The sequence below is a fragment of the Pipistrellus kuhlii genome, unplaced genomic scaffold, assembly GCF_014108245.1.
Source record: "Pipistrellus kuhlii isolate mPipKuh1 unplaced genomic scaffold, mPipKuh1.p scaffold_m20_p_11, whole genome shotgun sequence".
Classification (NCBI taxonomy): Eukaryota; Metazoa; Chordata; class Mammalia; order Chiroptera; family Vespertilionidae; genus Pipistrellus; species Pipistrellus kuhlii.
This window is the reverse complement of record NW_023425416.1, coordinates 4629114-4652862: the sequence shown is the minus strand read 5'-3', so window position 1 is coordinate 4652862 and position 23749 is coordinate 4629114. Positions and strand designations below refer to the sequence as shown.

The window sequence follows — 23749 nt, the reverse complement described above, 5'->3', positions numbered from 1 at the left end:
CTTCAGTGAGGCTGGAGCTTGCACAAGCACAAAGAGAAACCCGCCCACTCTCAAGCCAAAGAGCTACCAGGGAGGCACCTGCACAAACTCGCCAGAGTGGTTTGTAAGGTCACAGCACCTCAGAAAAGCTCTTTTATTCCCAGGGGAATGCCACAAATGGTAGGCCTGTCACCCTGCTGGTGTCAATATTTATCTAAGGCCTGGGTATTCACAATGCTATAAACCAGGCACTTTGAGTCCACTCATTCACATAATTTGCCACTACAAAGTCCCAAAACTGAATTATTTACAGCCTGGATTTCCTTTCTCCCATTGCCATGGAGGAGGCTGGTTGTGGGGCCCCGGTCTAAATCAGCAATAATCCCGGCAGCCTGAGAATAAGTCGCCCATGAAATGCAGAGCTGCCAGTATCAGGTGGCACTGCACCAGAGGACAAGATGGGGAAGGAACTAAGGCGGCTGCTCTCGCCCGTCCAGCCCGTCCCATGGCACAAACGCTGCCTGCCCCAGGAATGAGCAAAGCTCAGACAGCGCAGTCAAGTAACGGAGCCCCTAGCACCTCGCCCAGGCATTTCCAAGTGCGACTTATTCTCCCAGGATGAGCCCAGCTCAGAGGAAGACCTGCTATTCTACTTCTAAACTCCCTCCCTCCTCCTCATCCTTTATGGAGTCTCCCTCCCTCAGCCTGTCCCTCCCTCCAAATAAAGGCTGCTGCTCAATCCCCCTCCCCAGGCAAGTCCTGAGAGGTCAGAGTAAAGCAGGGGCCCCAGTGGATTCCAGACGCTCGCCATCACTCCATCCCCAATCCCTCCCGCCATGGGTGCCATGGGTGCCGAAATGCAGCCCTCAGGGGGCTGTGTTAACTTCTTCCAAGGGCACACCCTGCAGTGCCTTGGCATGAAATCAGAAAATTTCATGCCAAGGAAATCAAGACAGAAAAAAAGATGGGCCTCTCTCCAGTGACAAATTAAAGGACCCACCTCAAAGCCCTCTGGCAAAGCTGAAGAGAAGTGACATGAGACAGACTCCTAAGCCAGCCTCCTGTGCTCACTAACCCCAGGATGCTGACCTGACTCTTCCCAACGAGACAGGCAGCCCTACCAAACCCTCATGCAGCCCCGGACACTCCATCAGCTCAGTGAGGATCTCATACGTGTACCTGCCAGCAGGCCGAGTGCAAATCACTTGCCGGCCTCCCTCGGCAGCACGCAGAGGCACGGGTGAGCTGTGATAGATGGTGCACATGTGGCCGAGGGGCCAGCATTCCGACCTCTGCTTTAAATATGCTTGCTGAGTGAAATGGCAGCAGCTGAGGGTGTGGCTGGTCTTATTTTTTTTCTTACATAAAAATATACACGGCACTTAAGCACCAGTATTTCCTCACGCACACTTAAGTTAATAATTCACAAACCAACTGACATTCAACGAGGATCAGAAAATTTAAAGGTGGTTTGTGCAAACACTCCTGTTCTTGCTCTTACTTAACAGCTGGTTTATTTAACTGATGGCTTCTGTTGCCATAAGGGGCAGATAGCACTTCCCAATGTTATTCGTGAAGGGAGATACACCTCTAGGGAGTCACCTAGCCGCTGGGTTTTGTTATCCAAATTCCAGCAATTCTTTTCCTCTCCTATGGAGCAGGTAGGCAATTCTAGGACGGCAAAATCCCCCTCGTTTGCTGCTCAGCTTTTATTGCAGTCATGCGCTCTCATTTCTAATCCGGCCCCTCCAAGGGGACAATCCCCAAGACACCCACGCACAGAGGAGCAGTAGGTACCGTTGAAGCAGCGCTCACCCAAGAGGCCGGCTGTCAGACCCCAGTCCTGATCATCCTGTCCACGTGAGGGAGACAGGCCTCTCCTCCTCTCCACGCCAGCCTTCCACTCTCCACCTCTTCTTTCTTTCCTTCTTTCCTTCCTCCCTCCCTCCCTCCCTCCCTCCCTCCCTCTCCCCTCAATAGAAGATATGCTTATTACTTTTAAGAGAGAGGGAAGAAGGGAGGTAGGGAGGGAGAGGGAGACATTGAACCCACAACCTAGGTATGTGCTCTGACCTGGAATTGAATCCACAACCTTTCCATACATGGGATGACCCTCCAACCAGCCGAGCCACACTGGCCAGGCCCCATCTCTTTCTTTATCTCACTTAACGCTCACTCTCTAAAACTGTGTACGTGCTGAGAGTGGGCTAAGGTAGAGGGAATCTAAGGAAGGCTTCTCCAGCCACTATTTGGGTGTGTCCAACCTGTTCCAAGATAGAAGGATTACCAGTTGGTGGTGGCACTTGTTTTCAACCAAAGGAAATTAAACCTTGGGGTATGAGTTATCTGCAAAGCTACGGACTTACTACAAACACATGCTCCACAGCACGGTTTATGAACCCGAGATAGAAGCCTCATTAAAGAGGTTACACATTAACCACCACACATCTCAAGGAAGACCCTATCACCTCCACCATCGCCGCACCTTCTTATCTCGCCATTGGCAGAGCTTTCTGGAAGTTGCAATTTAAAATAAATGCAAATGGGTCCATTTTTGTTTTTTAATAAACAACTAATCTCAGTGTGTGCAACTGGCCCTTAAAGGACATCTAGCCCTGGCTGGTGTGTTCAGTGGTTAGAGCGTTAGCCTGCTCACCAAAGGTCTCAGGTTCGACTCCAGTCAAGGTCACATACCAAGGTTGCAGGTTTGCCCCAATCCATGGATCTCTCTCGCCCTCCCACATTCTCTCCCCCTCCCTCTTCTTTCCACTCTCTCTGAAAATCAATGGAGAAAATATTCTGGGGTGAGGATTTTAAAAAGCATCTAATTAATCCCCATGGAGTGGAAAATAAGCGGTCCCAGAAGGGCAGCCATTTAGATGGCCAACCTGTGGTTGTTTCTACAGGTGTGTGGACAGATGTATCAGGGACACAGGGACAGAGCCTGGGATAGCACAACACAACAGAAAGGAAATTAATGAATACAAAATGCTTACTGAACACCTCCCATGTGCCAGGAGTGGCGTGGGACTCTATCCAGGACCACACTGCAATAGGTATCTCTGCTCTCACCAACGTTACAGCAGGAAGGGGAGAAGACGCTGAGCCAGGAACTACAGTGTGTCCCCAAGCCTCGCCTGGAAGAAGGCAGAGACCAAGCACTGCCTTGGTGCCCTGGGAAAAGCCCTGGGAGGAATGTTTAACCGGCAGCCGGAAGGATAAAGTCACAACGGAGAGGCCCAGGCCAAGAGCACAGGCAAAGGTCCTGGGGGAGGGAAAGGCGCGGCTGGCAGAGGAAGACCCCGTCCTGCGTCACCCTAGACAGAAAGCCCTGCTACCAGGCGGCCACAGAGGACGGTGGGAGGCAGGGGAACAGGGACTTGGAGCCACAGCACTTAGAGCTGAGCGTACAGCAGTCCTCTGTCCGGGGCTGTGGGCCTCACACTTATGCCTCCAAAGCAGTGCCCCCTGGAGCTGATGAGCATTCAGACTCCCAGGTTCTGGCCCCACAAACGCAGCTCCCTGGCCATGAGGAGTGAAAAATGCCTACCGGTTGCTGTGAGGACTAACAGAGAGCCACCTGCTAGTTGCTGCTTCATGTGCCGAGAGGTTTGCCTGCGCCCACTCTAAATCGGCAAGAGTGCACCTGCAGGCCTCTCCCAAGCACCCACCACTCAGAATCCCTGCCTCCATCCACTTAGCTCATCGAGAATGGGACCACAGAGCAAGAAACAGAAACAGAAGCAGCAGGTCTGTCCCTCCACACCAGGCCCAGGGTTCTGGATGCTCAGCGGGCCTCGCTCCCTCTGGTTTCTGGCTGTGAAGAAAACCACTGCAAGGCTCAGCTTCCTTGCCCACTAAAAGCCACCAGGGCGATACTTTTCCATTAGCTGTAACAGCCCACACCCTGAAGCAGCCAAGTTCAATGTGTCTCCCCTCCCCCAGCCTCCCACCCTGCTTCCGGTCTCCACCAAACACTTCACACCTCCTATTGTAAACCTGTCTAGAGCAATCACCAGGCCTGGGCTGACAGCCTCAGTACTGCATTTCTGCCTCATTTATAGCAGCCTCTCAGCGGCAAAGGCAGGCTTTGCCCTGGAGGTAGGCCTGGCTGTGAATGTCTGTGCACAGCAACCGTCCTTCCTTAAGGTATAAGAGACCATCACCACAAGAACAACCATGTTCTCTTCTGCAGCATCTCCTCCTTCGCATGGGGTTACAAACAGGGAGACAACCAACCAAAGAAACCAGGCAAGCACTGCCTATTATATTTCAACCTGGGAATCTTAAAAGTCCTAAAAATCTTAAAAATACAATTCTGTGTACCTAAACAAGGCAAGGCAGAGAAAAGTGTCTCTACCTGGGCAAAACCCCAAACCTCTGAAAACTGTACTACCTACCTCTTTTCAAAACATGCTCTGCATATAACTCAATAAAAGGACAAAGGGCCCGATTAAAAAATGAGCAAAGAAACGGCTTAGACATTTCTCTCTAAAGACATATAAATGGCCAACAAACACAAAAGCATCACAAGTCATTAGGGGAATTCAAATAAAAAGCCATAAAGAGATACCACGCTACACTCACTAGGATGGATATAATAAAAACACAGGCAAGCCTGGCCCATGTCGCCTGGTGTCGGCCCGAGCACTGTGGGTTGTGGGTTCAGTTCTCAGTCAAGGGCACATGCCTGGGTGGCAGGCTGGATCCCAGCCCCAGTTGGAGCGACTGCAGGAGGCAACCAATCAATGTTTTCTCTATGTGAGAAAAAATAACCTTTTTTCTCTGACTGCTAGTATAATAGATAAATGAAGTGGAAAGCAGGCAAAATACACACATTTTGGATGCTAAAGCCATGATTCCACCTTCAAAAACGCTGGCAACGCACTCCTTCAGGCTTCCTAACTCCTCCACTCGCTCTGCCCACCAACCCATCCACCGGAGAAAACTCAGCTGGAGTGGATCCTCTTGCAGAAAACAAAATGCTCAGGATTTCAAAAGAGCAGTTTTTTCTTCTTTTGAGTGATTATTGAATAAGGCTGTGGAAAGCAGGGTTCCCAATGGCTAGCCATTCAAAAATTAAGAACAAGCCAAAAAGCAGGCGGCAATGTCACCACAACGGGGAGAGAATAAATTAGTTACATTAAGGGTAAGGGCTAACTGATTAAGATCTAACCCCTTTCTGTGGTTGGGCAGGCAGATTTTAGAATAGCAAACTATTTCTGGAAAAGTCCCTTCTGAGGAAAAATTGAAAGGATGGTTTTCCTTTTAGATTAAATTGGCTGAGGTGGATCAAAAGCAGGTATAACTGGCCAATGCACCCCACCTTCCCCCACAGACATGTTGGTTCTTCCTGGACCAGAGCAGGTGCATCCCCACCCCTCCCCCCACCCAGGTATCAGGTGCTACCTTCACCAGCAAAGAGGAAGCTACCTGGGAAGTCCTAAGGTCTATGGGGCCAGGCCAGGATGCTAACTGACATCAAAGGGATTCCAGCTGCTCCCCTTATGCAATAAACTTCTTTTACCCAACATCATTCACACTTTCGGAGTGCAAAGTTCACTCTGATATTGGTGGCTTTCTCACTTTGTAGCTTTCTTGGCAAGTGTCCCTTGGCCTGGTTGTTCGTTAATATATAATCAGAACATTAAAAGCATTGTTTTGCCTTGAGGGGAGGGGGGCTGCGAACCATTTAATAAAGCTGACATTGTCCTCAGGGTGGGGAACCACCTTGCAACTGACACAGAATTCCAAGATGCAGAGATCAGACAGTCTGTACAAGTCCACACACAAACACAGAGTTAAGTATTTCACAAGATGTTTTTGATATTCCTCTGTGGCAGAGAGGTTAAGATTAAAATGTTTATCTTGCCACAGAAATTGACTGGGCACTTCTTTCCCTTTAACTATTTCCACCCCAAGTTCATCCTCAATGTGAAAACCTTTCTAGGAAGGAGCAGCCTTGCGGCAGGCAGGAAGGCAGAGGAAGGAAGGCCTGAGGCAGTGGGACCAAGCCTGGACAGTTCACTACTCTTACTTTCCCGATCAGACCCACACAATGACAACTTACTTTCAAGACCCTGTTTACTTTGCTGAAAGCCACATTCCAAACACACTCCTTCTTAGAAGGGAAGCAGCTTCCAGTCCAACTCTGTTTATGTTCCAAGTAGGTTTGACAGAAAAACCACATCAATTTGTATTAAAGTAATTCCCATTTGCTGGAAGCTGTTCCTGAGGGGTTCTCCGCCACGCTCATCAGCTCTGATGCCGACCAGCTGCAGGCAGGGGGCTCGGGCACACAGGCCAGCTCCGGTTGGTGAATTAGGGATACATATTTGTGTTTAAGCCCAAAGTTCACAGTTAAGGGCACTAAGATAATTTATGTGCCTAACTAAGCATCAGAAAAATAAATTTAAAAATGAAGTGCAGATTAAAATAATTCAATGCAATTTTCATGTATTAAATTGGTGTACGGTTACAGGGGGGGGGGAAAGGATCTGATGTTTGTGAGGGTGTGGAGGAAATGGGCACAATTTAAACAGAAATTAGTGGCCCCTTAGGAGCAGTGGTGTCAAATCTTAAGAATTTGCATACCCAAAGCAATGTGGATTCAGTAACTCCTCCTAAGGAAATAAATGTATAAACATATATGTATAAGGATATTTACCTCAGTTTATAAAAACCTAAATGCCCAGGATCAGAGGAAGTTTGATTATGACATACACTGTATTTTTAAAAAATGTTTAAAGTTTAAGAAAATACTCATGCTTTAATAGTTTATAAAAAAGCAGATATTATCTTGTATAACTAAAACTAATATAATGTCGTATATTAATTATGCCTCAATTAAAAACTTTTACGAGCAAAATTACAAATGAACAGCAACCCTAATTTTGTTTAAACAATATTAACTCGAAATAATATTAATTCAACGACAGACATTACTGGAAATTTACACAACAAAGTAATGTTTATCACTGAATAATGAGATCAATTATTCTTTCTTCTTTTGTAGTTTCCTTTTTATTCAATCAACATGTCTACCAGAAATTTAAAAGTAATTAAAATAAAGGCATAGTTACTAGGCAAACAGGTCAACAACGCAAAACCCCTTTAAACATAAAGTCAACCTCCTCAACCACCACAGCTTTCTGGGTACACAAGAGAGGGTCTCCCCACAGAACACAGCCCAAGACCTCAACACCATCAAAACACCAGGAGGCAGAGCTCCTGGGGCAGAAGGCTGCCTTCCCACTGCCTCTCGCCAGCATCTCCAGGAGACTGCCCACACGTGAGCTCTATGCCTCAAGTCCACGCCAAAAGGAGCCAGGTTTGGAAATCATCTGCCCAAAGTCTCTGCTGTGGAAGTTTCTGTGAATCTAAGCTGCTAGTTGGGACGGCACCACCGTGGGCATGGTAACCTGCCCTTAGTGTTCTTACAGCTTGCTCTGCCAGCGTAGAGGGAGAAAAACAACCGTGCCTGGTCACCCTTCTTGTCAAAGTAGAGGACTAAGCAAAATAACGAAGAGCCAAGCAACCCAAACCAGCTGCCTGGCCAGAGCTCAGCATAAACTGAGCGGAATAACCACAAGGGAAGGGTGTCTAGACAGCCTCAGTCTGTGCAAGAAGCAACTCTCCCCTGCAGTGTCAACTCTGAAAAGCAGACTCCAAACACGGCTCCAGCAGAGAGCAGATGAGAGCCACATCGCAGTTGGGAAACGCACCGTGGGCTCCCCCCACCAAACACAGCGCAGAGGAGAGTGCCGGCCGCCCACCTGCCAGGGACGGCCTCCGCGGTCCAGAAGGGAAGCGATGCTGGACCCTGTGGGACACAGGTCACGTGCTTCAGCTGGAAAGGAGAGTCAGTTACAATACAATACTTGGATGCAGGATTTAAAAGCCACCTCCCCACAACACAGGGACTAAAAAGGCCACCCATTCTATTTGCTGCTTCTTCCTGCCTTTCCATTCTTCTCTGCCTTTCTCGACACTAGTATTTGGTGGGGAGTACAGGAAACTATCAAACAGACGAGGCATATTTAGGAAATTTCAAACAGGTGAGCCTGGGGAGGTCCGAATTATTCAAGATGTCGTGGAAAGGTACTTCTATAGGATTTATAGGAACACACAGAATGAATACCCATAGTTCTATCTACTTCGGTATCTGTACTGGCAAAGAAGGTTCCTGGGCTTTGTGCTAGCTTCTGGGAATACAATGGTGGATCATAAAACAAAGCCAGTCCCTGCCTTCAGGGAGCTTACATACTAACCAGGCAACAGACAGTAACCAAACAACATATGAAACTTCTATGAAGGACTGCAGTCCTCGGGCAAGAATCTAACCCAGGAAGGTCAGCACAGGTTCCAGGGGAAGAGACCTTGAAGGGGGATGAGTAGAAGTCTGCAGGGCGCAGAGGAAGAGCACTGCTTCAGGCAGAGGCCAGGATGTAAGGGACACATGACCTGCACAGAGTTATAAGCACCTAGAAAAAGGGCCCGCACGATGGCCAGGGCACACGGAGCCAGCCAGGAAGGAAGGATGAAGGTGGTGAGGTGGTGGGGCAGCCAGAGCTTGGGAAATGGGAGGCATGTGTCCAACTAGTGACTCTGCAATGACCCCTGTAGCTAAAAGGGAAGCAGAACAGATGTGAGTAAAAAGCTCTCCATTCCCCTTAAAGTCTGCATAACAAACAGAAATCGTGCTGAGGAAAAAGTGAACATCAGTTTACCATGCAGAATCGCTGATGAGTTTCACTGCTCTTCCTCTCACCTATCTCTGCGGTGGTCCCTTTTTAAATGAAAGGTGGGGGCAAGGGGTCACTTGCCATAGCAGTCTCCCAGGACCACATTCACCTCACAGGGCCCAAGGCAGGTCCAGGATTTCAGGCAGCATAAACTCCATCAGCAGGCTAAACTGTTTATATGTTCTGGAGTTAAAAATACACTGAGTCAGGTCAGCGTTAACACCAAGGCCTTATCGCCACGGCTGTCTGTGAGCGGGTTACACAAGGCCAGCCTGGGACTCGCCTGTCTTTTAAATGTGCCTCAGTCCTCCAATGAAGGCTTCATGGGTAAGATTATAATAAAGCCACCAAATACACAGGCATTTGAGAAAAACACTTTCCAAACCCAAGGATACTTTACTGTTTATAAATAGTTTACTTTGCCTGATCCCCAGGCATATAATATTCGCAGTTGCTCCAGAAACCAAAGAAACATGGAGCAGGGACACAAACCACAACCTAGCAGAAACAATAAACAACAGATGGAGAGACATATGCCATCACCCCCTTCGCCAAAGGGGCACACCAAAAATGAGTTCTGACACCCCAGCCGCCAATGAGGACACATGCTCTGCGAGATGCCGTGAAGACACCGCTGGGAGCAGGTACTCAGGCCACCGGAGAGCTGACGGGCCGATCACGGGCCTCAGGGAGCTCACACACATGCAGGGGAGGCGAGTCAAACACAGAAGGCAGACAGTGCTAGTCTTGCAGCATTCTTCCCAAATACAACCTGCAGAGTCAGGCTGGAGGGCTAACTCTGGCAAGTGCTAGAACCCGTGCAAGCTAGTCACGCCTCTGGCCTCAAGTACAATGTGGAAGTGATATATTTCATAGAGTTAAGAGGATAATTAAATTAGTTAATGTACATGGGCCCTGCCGCAAAAAGATGAACTGCCATTACCGCTATACTTATTAGAAAAACTAACCTTCCCCAGGCTTCTGCTGTGTGCTGGGCCCTCTTTAAATATTAAAAAGTATTTCAACGTTGTCCTCACAGCAAGTTTAGTGAAGTGGCTACTTCAATTATCCTTTGAACATAAGAGGAAACTGAGACAGAGGGAAGCTGAGTCAATTGCCCAAGGTCACCCAGGAAACCGGGCTCCAGAGCCACTGTGCCACCTCAAGTATGACTGCTTCATGCCCACCGCCTCCCCGTCACCCGCCGCCGCAGAAGGAAGTGGGGCTCTGCCGAGGTCAGGACACAGCCTTCGCTTCCCAGGAGACCCTTGCACACTGCACTCTTCTGGGCTCTTCCCTGCTAACAACTTGAACTTATTTGAAGAGTTCAAGACAAACTCTAAAATAAATTCAGACTCGCAAGTCCTACTTGCTTTAACAAAGTTCTAATGATTCTGATTATTTAATATTTATGAAAAGTTTTTAATGTAATCTGTCCCAAAACACAGGCAATGGGGGGTCTTAACTAGCTAAGTGTGGCTGTCCCACTGCTTCCCATTCATGGACCTGTCTATTTTCAGTATCATAATCCCAATCCAATTACTCAGCCAATTTTACCTTAATGCTCATTTTTTAAAAGTCTGACTAGAATTTTCCAACTACACTGTAACTTTAAGCTTTTGTGTTTCTTCAACATTTAAAAGAATGCCATTTCCCAATCTATAACTCCCAGATGCAGAATTCACAGATGATTCATCTCACAGAACAAGTGTTCAGAGACATCAGCTCCAAATAGAGGGAAGACTTGGAACCCTCCACTCCCTCAAAGTAAGAGCTCACCTAGATCAGATTTTCTCAACAAAGTTTGTTTTCAATTATATTTCCAAGTTCCTTTAACAATGACTGCCTGGCGTCTGACACCAACACATCTGACTCTTTGAAGTAGTTCTCAAGCAGAAAGTAGAAAATAAGGAGAGAAAAAGGGAAAGGAAGGGAAGACCATCCATAATTTTTGTTTTGGGTAAAATATTCTCTGCAAAGGTTCTCTTTGACACATAACCTCAGGCAATCCAGCAGCTCCCTTGTCAGGAAGGCCAGCCCTGCGTGGAGCCCCGGGACTGAAGAAAGCCTCTGAAGTCATCCCTTCACCATCCCTGGCTCATCATGGCCACACAGGTCCTCGGCATGTCCCTTTACTCCCGATATCTAAGTTCCCAAACACGTTCGAGTCCTCCACACGGGTCCACAGGAGTCACACTGGAGGGGCAAACCTCAGAACTCCTTTGGGAAAGGAAGAAAAGTGTGGGATCGTTTCTAACACAGAAAAAAAAAGTACCAGGAAGCAAAGTCGCAGGCAATAAACAAATCATTAGCAAGGGATTCTCAGGTACATGAAAATGAACAATCCTGCTGCTTTCAAGTGCAAGTGGAGAGAAAAGACAGATCTGTGAAAAGTTACCTAACCAGACAGACTGACAATCCTCCAGGAGAGGATTAGATTAAAAAAACAATCCACTGAATGAGGGCAAGTGCATAACAGAGAGAGTGCCGACACTGACAGAGGCTCTAGGAGGGCGGAGGGCTGTTGGGCCTATTTTGATCTGAGAAAGCACATGGGAAAAGGCCATCTTTAGGTCTTGAAGTCTAGTTCTTTGGACTATTTGCTTTAGTCCTAAATTAGTTTCTAATTCCTGTTAAACTTCCTGTCAAGAAATTCCAAACCACTAAGTGTGCCTCTAATTTCACTGCGTTCTAGCTGTATCCCCAAACCAGCCTCCTAATTCCAAGTATTTGTTAAGGGGGGGGAGGGGGGGAGGAAAGGAGAGAGAGGAGAGAGAGAGAGGGGTGGGGGGAGAGGGAGAGAGAGAGATCCAAAGGTTCCATATTATGGAAATTTACATGACAAAGAATGTGGAAGGAAGAGAAAAGCCCAAGAAACAAACTCCACGCGGGAGAAGGCTATTCAGAACACAAATAAAGGCTTCTACTCAGCAGGATAGACCAAGTCTTTTAAGGAATCCAGTTATGATAGGGAGCATGATTTTCACAAAACAGTGTTTGATCAAGAGAAAATCCAGGCAGAAGGACAGATGTGGTAAAAGTTTGACACTCCAAAAAGACCAAAATTGGACCCATCTAGCCACTGGACTGCACATATTAAGCTGTTGAGTTGCCACCATGAAAGGTAGGCATGCATCTCCAGGGTAAAGGGCTGCAAGCTACTCTGAAACCTGCCCTGCCCCTGCACAGCCGTGCTGAGAGCCCGCTTAGGGAGGAGACACACAGCAAGGGGTGCAGCTGCCCTTCCTTCAGGGATCACTACTGAATCTGTTACTGGGCCACCCAGTCACTCAGGCAGTTTATGGGCATCACCTACAACCGCACTCATCCCGCCAACCACTGCAGGCCTGCTGGAGAGATGCTGCTGGCGGTGGCCCTGAGAAAGGCAGAGGTAGGCAACTCTGGAAAAATGTACCCTTCCGTCAATTCTTACAAAGGAAATCAAAGCTCTAAAGTAGGTCTGCAGCAGTTTTCACAGTCCTCTCTGGGCCAGAGGGAGAAAGGAGGCACCATCAAAGAAAGACATACCATGGAGTACTTTCTCCCCTCAATGACACCTAAAGGGCCCCGCAAAGGACCCCTCCCTGAGAGTCCCCCACACACACCCTGTCCCTGAGCTGCCCAGGGCATTCACCTGAAGATTCCACTCAGAAGCACTGACCACTCAAAGATTATTTTTAAGTAAGTATTCTATATACAGAGACCCTTTTACTAATTCTTACCATCCAATGAGTAGCAAGTGTATCCCTTCTCTGCTTCAATTAGGATAAAATCATAAAACCTGAACACGAGGAGTCTTGGAAGTCACACCGCCCTTTACAGAAAGGAAACTGACAGCTTAACCCAAAGTCACACTGCCAAACAAAGCCCCACGGCCTCTTCACCTGGCCTGGGCCGTTTTCCCATCCCACCACATTCTCCCCTTCGTAGCTGGAAGAAAACACTTTTTCCTTTTTAAGCCAGTAGTTTTATTCCTGTTTGGTCAAGAACTCTTTTAAAATGTAATGAAAATGTGGGCTCCTTTCTGCCCAGAAGGATGAACTGAGCTCTAAAGACCTCATATATAATCAAGTTCCCTAGACACCCCCCAAAAAATAAATAATATTTAGCAGTCTTTATTTTAAGACAGTCTGGAATTCAATATAATTTAATCATTTCTAAGTACTGCTTCAAGTGAACTTGTGAAAGAATCCAAAAATCGCCATAGAAGAGTTCCTGATTTTTCTCTTGGGCAAAACACATCCCTATCTGATGCCAAACCACATGGCCAAGAGTCCTACACAGACACCAAATCTGAGCAAACATCCAGAGGAATTTGGGATGGGGCAAACCTTTTGCAAAACATTTTGGTTTGCTTTCTGGATCTCCTCTTCTCCAAACTCAACTCGGAAGGAAGCCCCGTCCCACGCCGGCTGCAGCAGCAGCATCCATCATTTCTTGCATCAACAACCCACTCCAGGGAGCAATGAGCTCCTCTGGCTGCTTGCAGGCTGTGCCAGCCCTGGGAGCTGGTGTGCCAGAATCTCGCCAGCCCAGGTGGAGGGAGAAAATCAGACACACACACAAAATGTTTTAATGCAAACTAAAATGTAGGTAAGATGCATGGAGCTGACCTCACTGCTGAAATCAAATGACGAATGAAGTTCTCCCAATTTGCAAAACAGAACTTAAATTCCTAGCTGGAATCTCTCAATTGTAAGTTTTTCCCCCCATAAATTTTTAAAAACCCTTTGGCATGTGCTTCCACTTTTATAAACATAGAATCTACTGTAAGATGGCATCTAATTAAATATCACATAAACATAATTAAGCTTAATAAAGCCATAAGTTGACCCTGACCATGTTGGGCAGCTTTGAAAACCACTGGACACTCAATAATCTATGTGAAATTAGATTTTCACAAATAGAACATGGAAATCATTCTGTAAACTAGGCTCAAGCGAATGGAAGTTGGATGACACATGACTTGTTCCTCATTAAGCTGGAGTCATCGTGAGATCTATTCTAAAAGGGGTCCTAACTAACCAAGTAACAGGCTGTGGAGAAATTAAACAAAACAGACAAAACCATCCTGCAGCTACTCGAAGAAAAGCATTTTCAAATCTGTGTGAAGTTTAAATCAAGCACAGAGGGTTCCAGGAACCCAGTTCTTTGCTTTGTGAGGACTTTCTTACAGAGTGCCTCAGACTCTATTTAAAGCAGCCTCAAGTAGCCACAGCTGGAGGGTCCGCCTTGCAAAGTAAACAATAGTTAACTCAATTCAGACTCAGGACTTAACTGCAACCAATGGCTAATTATCCCTCTATTAAGTAACTATCAGAAAAATCAGTTTTTAAATGACCCATTGGTAATTGTGTGTGTTCACTAATGGATTCCAATCAAAGATTAACAGCATAGTAGAAGCCTCCCAATTAAGAGCTGTGGGGAGAGAGAGGGGAGAGTTCACCAGAGCCACAGGGTCTGCGCACAGGCTCCAGAACAAAAGAGCCGCTCAGCCCCTCCAGGGTGCGAAAAGCCGTCCTCTGAAAACACGCACTGGAGTGCACGCCACGCCGCAGGTGCTCAAGGAACATCTTGTCAGTAGACTGCCTACCGAAACCCCCTTTGCAAGAACTTTTAGACGCTGATTTCTGTTTTCAAAAAGTTCAAATTCACATTTCTTAAAAACACCCTTTAGTGGATTGTATGATAAATGATGTATAACTCATAAAGCTGTTAATTTATTAAAATTTATTTACGAATAAAACTATATGCTTGGAAGTCCAGAAAAGTGGAGGTGGAGGTGTACTGGGGTGTAGATCAAACAAGAGCAGCCAAGGGTTACTCCTAGAAGCTGGGGGTGGGACATAGAGTTCATTATTCTGTCCACTGGTGCAGCTGTCTGTTATCCCCAGAGTAAAAGATAAGAAACGGATCAACATCCCATACCAACAGAGTGAGCTTACGCCAGTAGCTGGCTGCACATCTAATTAATGGTCCCTTAACTTAGAATTTTGTTTTAAATCAGATTTTCAAGATCTCCTCACAAGAGAAAGATGCTCCATCTCCAACAGCTGATCTCCCATCAGCAGTACTGTCACAGCCCAGGCAGAGCCCAGCCTGCGGATTTCTTTTCATTCCCCCTTCAAAGTGCTCAGACTCGAGGTACGAGGTACGAATGCTTCCACACACAGAGTACTGCAAATACAAGATCTGGAACTAAAGCGAGATTATCTGTCCCCCAGTTCAAAGGCTCAATCCTTCTCAGGTGTCTAACAGGCTGCTATCAAGTAGGTAACCCCGTGAGAAGAATTGTCAGTGCAATGTATATTCTGTCCGAGTAAGGGGCAAATTATGTGAAAGGCAAATTGTAATTCGGTGGAAGAAGCAATGGAAAGGAAGGGGATGAGGGAACACTTGCTAAATGCTACACAACGAAGCCTTAAAAGATGGAGTTGTGATTCTTTTTTTAATCAGATTAAAAAAAAAAAAAAAAACCTATTATCTCCCATTTTGTTTCTCATAACCAGCTAATTCTGCTTGCAGGTGAGACCCTCATTTCATTCATTTCTTACTAATAACATGAGACCTTGAGGGGGAAAAATACTTGCACATCTTAAAAGATTAGAGAACTGTTCGCGATAAGAATGCAGGCTAATCAATGCAGAGTGCTTAAAAAGAGACAGACCATGCTTCCTTTAAGCTCTCCGACTGGCACCTTTTGCCAAAACAAACTGAACAGGCAGTGATTGGAACCTGCATCCTGGTTCATAAGGAAACCAAGATGTACTAGACTTTCAGAGATGAACGGGTTGGTTGTTCGCACAATGAGCTTTACAGGCTATGCTAAATTAAACAGGAAAGACGCTAACAATCGGAGTTGTTCACGTGGGCAGGGCTGTGAGCTGTGAGGAAGGGACTCGGAGAAGCCAGGGCACACGGCGCTTCGGGTGGCATGCTGGCCCAATTCCTCAAATGACTCTGTGCTCACTGCCGTGGTCCCCTAAGAGTTAGCTTAGGACTGCAAGAAAACCAAGCAAAAGAAAAACGTCAGAGCTCTCCAGCTCTCTGCACACAACCCAACAGTCGCCTCCGCTCACACCTCCTCCTCCCTCAAATATTTCCAGAGAGGAGTGGGTACAGTGCAGGGGTTAGCCGGCCACAGCCTGTAACCTAACCCAGGTTTGGAGGAGCACACCTGCATTTTTCAGAGCTACTGACAGAGAAGAGTTACTTGCATCTCAGTCAGGCCCAGTTTCAATGAACCCCTGGGAAGTAATAGGATAAAATTATTAGTTTAAGGGCCTCTCACTTCCCTGCCTCCTTCCCATACCCACCTCCCAAAAGGATAATGCTAAGAAAAGTATTTGTGCAACTGGAATACATTTATAAACCACCTCCATCATTTCTGCTAATTGTGTAATTTGTTGTAACTGTTGATAGCTTCCCGCTTGTCCATCTGAGCCCCCCAAGGGCACAGAGGTTTCATTGTTTCTCTCCATACACACATCACCAAAAGCCCAATGGTTCAAGAAGGCTGCTTTTGGGGGTAAGCCCTGCCACCCTGCCCAACCCAAAAGAAGCCTTCATATCAGAAGAGTAAACTTGCCCCAGGAAAGCCTCTGCCGCCAGGAAGTCTGGGAGAGACTGGCCATGAGAGAGGATGCACAGTTTGATCTACTGAGGCCTTAACTTTCAAACTGTGCTCTGGAGTCATCAGCAAATTGACCAACCCACACTGTGGAACTGGGCTAAACATGTGTCACTCTAACTCTGTCCTCCCAGCAGCTGTTAAGACAGGATATTATGATTCCCTTTTAAGAAACAAAGGAAAAGGTTCTGCCCCAAATCACGCACATCGCTGGGGGGTGCTGGGGACAGGAACGGACCCTAGAAATAATTCTTCATCACTACTGCTAGAGAAGGGTGTGCAATCCGTGTGATCACTAGATGAGAACACCCCCAATTTACCAGAAGGAAGGTGAAGAAAGCCTCACCCTCACCCACTCCTTTCCCATCAGTAACCCAAAGCAAGACATGGATACAGCTGGGCAGCAAATGCCCATGTAGAGGACACTGACAAGAACAGAAGGAAGGACACAGGGAAATGGATAACAGGTGTTTTAGAAAATATGGCGACTTTTACAAACAGACTAGATTTATGGCTTGTGTTTCAGAAGACAATGTATAAGGTATTTGGATAGAAACCACATGTAAAGTATTAAATTATATAAAACATAACAGTACATCAACATATAAACCATAAAGCTTTTGGATAAGAAAAATACATAAGCATAGGCCTCCAAAGAAACAAACAAAAAACAAGATATAAATTGGCAACCTCAATTGGACCTCATACAAACCACAACTGTCATTTTTTATAGTCTTTATCCATTTATTTTGCTTAATGACAAGGAATAGATGTACTAAGTTCTTCAATAGAACATTTCTCAGCCTGTCATAGAACTGGCCAATTAATTGGTAAGCCTGGACAGCTATGCTATGCTCCGCAGTTATACAAGAAATAAGTGCAGGTTCCAAGCAAGTCAACTATCGTGGAAATTTTAACCTCTGGTGATCCAAGTCCTACTTCTCTGCATGGAGAGATGACAGCAGATCTGAGCTGCTTACCAACTCCCACACTCCCGCCCACCCCCCACCCACCTGAAATAAAAGCAGGGGACCAGCACATTACTGACACGCAACAGGGGACAGAAGCCAGGAGGTAGATTGACTGGACCCCCTGCCTCCATGTCATGCTTAAGTCATAAAAAAAAACCACTAACAGTTCCTGAATTTCCCACAGGACAGGGAACATGGGGGATTTTTAGATACTTCTCCTCTGGCTGGGAATGTTTCCCCCCACCCCTCCTCCCTCTTGTCTGAAGGCACCGCCTCCTGCCTTTGAAACTGCATACATTGTAAACAGCTCTGAATATTAACCCAGCCCAGAGTCTGGTTGCTTTTAAAAGACCCCCAGGGTTTCAAATTGCAGGGTTTCAAATTGAGGAGGGGCAAGTCCCCAGTGAGTAAATGTCACCAAGCTCATTCAAAGAACTGAAAATCAGGCTTGCTCATGAAGCATAAAGTAGTTCAACTTATGGGTTATGTCAGCGGAATCTCTGAGTTTTAAACAAACAAACAAACAAAGGAATTAAAAAGTCCTGGGACAACCAATATTCCTTATTGCTTACAGTGACTTTCAATTCAACAGAGTCCCTTTTCTAGATGCCTTTGCCTGTGAATATCACTTTTAAAATAACCAGAGGCTATTTTAAACAACCTCCTTCCGCCTTCCTGCTAACAGATCTGCAGGGCTTTAGCAGGTGCACAAAATTGGTCCAGGTGCAATGTTAAGTCACACAAAACCCTCCTGCCCTCTCGCATTCCTGTCCACCCCAGAGAGGGGGTGCTGAAAAGACTTTGCACCAAGGCGACACCTCTGCAGAATGGGGGGGGGGGGGGGGGGGGGGGGGGGCGGGGAGGCCCTTTTATTGTGAGCGTGTGTCTGAGGGAAAGGTCAGCCAGAGGCCATTCCACTGCTCAGGGAAGGCTGCGTGGGGAACCCAGGCAAAGGCTTTCACACGGCAGGGGGGACCCTCCGCCTGAGGAGAAGAGCTGGGATGCCCAACTGGGACATCCCCTAGGAACCAGCTGTACCTACAGCTGGATCGTCTTCATCTTTCTCAAGGTGAAGTATTACTGCCAACAACACATTTTAAAAAATCAAGTATAATTATGGAAAGAGATGAACACACTTCTGTTCGAAACCATCCCTTTAAAAAGGGACAAGAACAGCTCTGATACCCTAAAGGCAAGAGAGACACTGTGCCAGCACAGCTGGGGGAAGGGGGGAGGTGTCTCTGAGCACTTTGTGGCTGTGATTTCATGTCAGGGGAACTCTCTCACAAGGCAACCAATTCCATTTTCCAGAGGCTTCCCCTTACTCAGAAAAAAGGTGTTCCAGGAGGAGCAAGGCCATGCTTCTGACACTTGGCGCCAAAGGCCTGGAGTGCCAGCTAAAGCAGAACTGTGAAAGCCCTCTCGCCTTTCAGACATTCTCTGCCACCTCCCCACGTGCCACTCCAAACCACCCTTCGCCCACCCGGCAGGTAGGAAGATGGCGGTTGTCTCCCGAGTCCTTGTTAAATGATACGGAGACATAAAACTGGAACACGCCGGAGGAATGAAGACCTCAGGACAATCTGGACAATGATCTACTTCTTAAAAAGCACACACACAGGAACCTCAGTTTGGGTTCCCGAACAACGTGGCCATCTGCATTTTAAATCTAATTTGCATAAACAGGATGGGAAGTATTCTCCAAAGTTTTAATTCACAGCACCCTGCACACCTGGGCCTCAGAGCACAGCACAGCTGCACAATTTGAAAGACAAAGGCCCTCTTTGCTTCACAACGACAAAGGCGACCAAGGCTTCTGTGTTTTTTTCTGAAGTAATCTAAGTGCCACTTACATACCCAAACCCGAGATTTAAGGCACCCGGGTTTGGTACTACTAACACATAAGGAGACATAATATAAAGGCAAACCAACACATTCCTCTTCATTTGGCAGAGGATAACCAACCTGGTGTCCTGTAGTCAATGTCCTGGCTTCTGAACGCCAGGCTTCTTCCTGCCTCACTGAGAATCGGGAATTGTGCTTCTCCAGAGCCCCCTTATGGGCCATCATGTAGCAGTTAAGCTAGCAACTCTGTTCTGTGGGGTGCCACCGATAAGGGTCTAAGCATGTTGTATTTAATATTTCAACAGTTTCTGAAGCCGTGCTCTAAAAAATAATTTCAAAGAAAGCAAATATCTGAATTCTAAGAAGTTAAACTTCTAAGTTTCTGGGAAGTCAGAATAAGGCTTGGCAGTGCTTGGTGCCATTTATGAATGTGCTGGGTGGACTATGCCAATCTCACCTACGTAATGGGACTGCAGACTCAGTTACAGCCTGATTGCTACAACTATAAGTTATTGTGCTGAGTAAGTTGTCCTCAGGCTCAGGACAGCTCCATTCAGTCTATTCAAACTGCACTTACATTCACTATTAAAACGTTTTCCTTTCCTTACACTAGGCCTAAGAACAACTCCAAAAGTAGGTGCACTGTTTACAAAAGCCCCAACCCTCCCCCCAAAAAAAAAATTCTATAAAGCCACAGGTCCCTTCTGTCTGAAACGCACAGCCTGAAATTGATTCAACTAGCTGCAGTAAATCTTGTTCATGGGGTTATAAATTAGGCCAAAGCATTTTCTAGATACAATATAGACTTAAAGGATATAAACTTGGTGAACTACAACATATTATAATATATACAGAAACTTTCTCCCTGAAGTCTTGCTGAATCACAGCCAGTAATATAAACCATATATATATATATATGTGTGTGTGTGTGTGTGTGTGTGTGTATACACACACACACACATAACTAATGAAAAATTAATTCAAAGTAAGACTAAAGATTTAAGTGGGAAATCAGAAGTCTAGAGAAAAAAAGAAACAAAAATATTAGCCTGATTATTTTAATCAGAAAAAATAATAACAACTTCCCAAATTTTCAGAGGATACCCATTTTGGTACTGAAATTGTATAGCCAGAAGTCACACTCATCTTAAAATCTCACCAGTTAACACTATCATCAGTGCAATCAAGTCTACTAAAGCTCCAAACACCCATTTGGTATTTACGGATCATCATGTGTGAAAAAAGGGAAAAGTCTGCAGCCCTAGCTAGTTTGGCTCAGTAGACAGAGCATCAGCCTGCGACTGAAGGGTCCCAGGTTCGAGTCCCGCCAACGGCTTGATCTCCGGTTAGGGGCATGTAGGAGGCTAATCAATGATTCTCTCTCATCAATAATGTTTCTATCTCTCCCTCCCTTTCCATTCCTCTCTGAAATAAAATAAAAAACAAAAAAAAACACATTTTTTTAATAAAAAAGAGAAAAGGCTGCTGTTTTAGAGGTATTTATACCATGTAAAATGTCCTAGGCAGCAGGATGCTTAAAAAACAACTAGTAGATGCACTCAGAAAATTAAAAGGCAAGGTAAAGTGGATCTTGTGACCTCAGGGAAAGTGCAAATGGGAGGACACCCTGTCCTCTCAAGGAAGTCACCACTTCTGAACCAAGCGCCTTTCCCACAATGCCACTGGCACATGGCCCTGGGAATCACTCTTCCAACAGGTGACACTGAAGAGTTCTTCTCATTCTGCCCACATGATGTTTAAAAAAAACAAAACAAACAAAAAAAAAACTACCTGAAGAGCATGTAAAGAAAAAAGCCACAATACCCCTGACGGCCCAACTGAATAAAATGCTCCCTAAGTGCCTGACAGGGCCACTGCTTGTGCGAACAGCCACAGGGAGGCCACTGGTTTTCACTAAGTCACTGAACTCCACAGCAGCGGCAGAACATGGAGGAGGAAACCTAATCCTAACTGAAGGGCCCGGGTTCAGAACTCTGTAGTACTTGATCGCCCAACAAGTGTGCAGTGTGGTCCACGGTAGACCTGGGCCCCATCTTCACAGGAACCAGATCTTCACACGGCAAAGGAATTAACCCCTCCAGCTCCCCACTGGGGCAGCTGATTTCCAGCCACGTTTTCCTAGGTCAGGTCACGGGTGTTGCTTAAAACATGTGTCACCCGTTTCTCTTTTTCACAAGACGAATGTCATGCCGGGGGTAGTTACCCCCATGCCTCTTCCATGCTCTGGGAAAGATTTCCAACTATTCAACTGCAAAGCAGACTGCTCAAGCCAGGCTGTTCTGGAAGGCACTCAGTTCTCCAGAGATGCTCCTTACTGATAACTGAGCAGGATTTTGACTCATGGACCAGACTGTTCAAACGTTTAAAAAGTTATACTTTACCATGTTTACAAATGTCTATTTTCCGCCCCTGTCAAATCTCCTTTAAAAAGTGTCCCTCTAAGTCCTACAGGCCAATATCCTTACAACACAGAAGAACAAGCTGCTTTAGGGTGAAACAAGCTGCTTACATCAACCAAACCCGTGACACCGTCTCCTGAAGTAGTAGCTCTACTCCAAAACTATCTGGCACCATTTATAACGCAGAAATGCCAGAGGGTGGGCCTACCCCTCCGGGTCACCAAGCCCAAGGGGGGCCCAGGGAACAGGCAGGAGGGTCTGGAACACTGTTCCCTAACATGCCAACGGAGCAGAAGAGGACACACTCCCAGCAGTCCCGGGTTTCCAGGAAGAACTCGCAGGGTCCTCTTCCTTTGGGGGGGGAGTGGGGGGAGGTCCCCAGCGAAGCCTGCTTTCTGCCCTGGAGTGCGCCAAGTCCCTAATAAATAATGTAAACGCAAAGACCGGAGCCAAGAGTCACCTTCATTCATTACCGCTGCAAGGCCAAGGCGCTCAGACACCACAGAGTTGGGTTACAGGAGTGGGAAAAAGAAACAGACGCCCAGACCCCCAGACAGACCTGCTCACACGCTCCCCTCCAGATGTTCCCCACTCTCCACCCACACACATGAGAGCAACACCCACCTCCGACTCATTCACATTCTCCCACCCCCGGACCCCAGACGCGCTCCCTCACTCCCAGGTCTCTCTCCCGACCCCGCAAGCACCCCCTTCTCCCCTCCGGACCCCCTCTCACACGCTCTTCTCCCCTCCGGACCCCGCAAGCACCCCCTTCTCCCCTCCGGACCCCCTCTCACACGCTCTTCTCCCCTCCGGACCCCGCAAGCACCCCCTTCTCCCCTCCGGACACCCCTCACATGCTCTTCTCCCGCCCGCCCTCCTCTCTCCCGAACCCCAGAGCACGGTCTCCCCACTGCACTCCACGCTAAGTTTCCCAGGCCCCCCAACTCCACACGCACCTCCCGGACCCCGCACAGCCTGGCCCCGGAGAAGCCCCCCGCCGCCCGGCTCCAGTGACAGCGCCCGGGACGCGGTACTCACAGGCTCCGCGTCCAGGCGGGCAGGTCCCCGGGCAGCGCCGCCAGCCCGCGGCCGCCGCAGTCCAGCGAGTCCCCGGCGCAAGTGCAGGCGGCGGGGCAGGGCGCCTGGTCGGCGGCCCCGGCGGCCTCCGGCCGGAGCAGCAGCAGCGGCAGCAGCAGCCAGGGCAGCGGGCGAGGCGAGCGGCGCGGGGCTCCGAGCGCTCCCCGGACCGGCCGCGCCATCTTGTCTGGAGCGCGGACTCGGCGCGGGGCTGCGAGGTCGGGACGGCTCCGCGGGCTCCGCGCGGCACTAGGCTCCGCGCCGGGGCATGGCCGCGGGCGCAAGTTCTCTCGGCGGCGGCGACTGCGCGCTCAGCGGGCCCGCGGCGCCCGGGCTGCCCGGCAGCGCCCGGAGGGGGCCGCGGACCCCGCGCCCATACGGGCCGACGCGCCCGCGCTCGCTGCGAACCCCACGGGTCCGGCCAGGCGCGCTCGGCGGACGGACTGCGGTCCTCTCGCCGCGCCGCCGGCTCCGGGCTCCCGGCTCCCGCGCTCGCCAAGTGCCGCCGCCGCCGTCGCGAGGACGGTGCTCAGCCGCGCAGCCCGGGCTCGGCGCCCGCGGGCATCTTCCTCGAGGTTCCGACTCCCGCGGCCACCCGGGCCGGACGCGCGGCGGCCCTTCTCTCCTCCGCGGGCCGGCTCGCCCCGCTGTCCTGGGCTCAGCACCGAGCGCGCAGCTCCGGACAACGCACGGCTGGCTCCCCCGCGCTGCACTGCGAGAGCCTCGCCGCCCGCCCACCCGCCGAACAATCAACCGCTAGCCGCTCGCCTCCCGCCGCCGACCCAGCCCCGCAGCCCCAGGCCCCGCCCCGCCCCGCCCCGCCCCGCCGGGCCGCTCGCCTCCTCACACCCCGGCCGGCGCCCCGCGGCCTCCGGCCGGCCCACGTTGGGAGCTTTGCCACGGCGCCTGCCACGCCCCGCCTCCTGCTGATTGGCTGCCCGAGCCCACGGCGGCCAGCCCGGGCGGCCATTGGCGCGCTCACCGTGGTCCCGCCCCTCCCACTTCTCGGGCCGCCCGCCCCCCTTCCTTTTCCCACCCTAGGTGTGAAGGGCGGGGGCCTGGGCGGGAAGAGGCGGAGCC

At 48.6% G+C, this 23749-nt stretch overlaps 1 protein-coding gene across 6 annotated transcripts in view; it reads right to left on the bottom strand.

Moving 5' to 3' along the window:
* The window catches only part of LRIG1 (leucine rich repeats and immunoglobulin like domains 1), a 92605-nt gene extending 69128 nt beyond the window's left edge, over positions 1 to 23477 (bottom strand). For 5 of the 6 annotated variants that reach the window (XM_036430583.2, XM_036430584.2, XM_036430585.2 and 2 more), the window contains exon 1: positions 22631 to 23477. In XM_036430583.2, coding sequence (XP_036286476.1) covers positions 22631 to 22851 — 221 coding nt within the window. In that variant the 5' untranslated portion in view covers positions 22852 to 23477. Of the gene's footprint in view, positions 1 to 2975; positions 3005 to 22630 lie in introns of those variants that run through there. The other variant, XM_036430586.2, reaches the window with a different exon arrangement.
* Between the last annotated feature and the right edge of the window lie 272 nt (positions 23478 to 23749).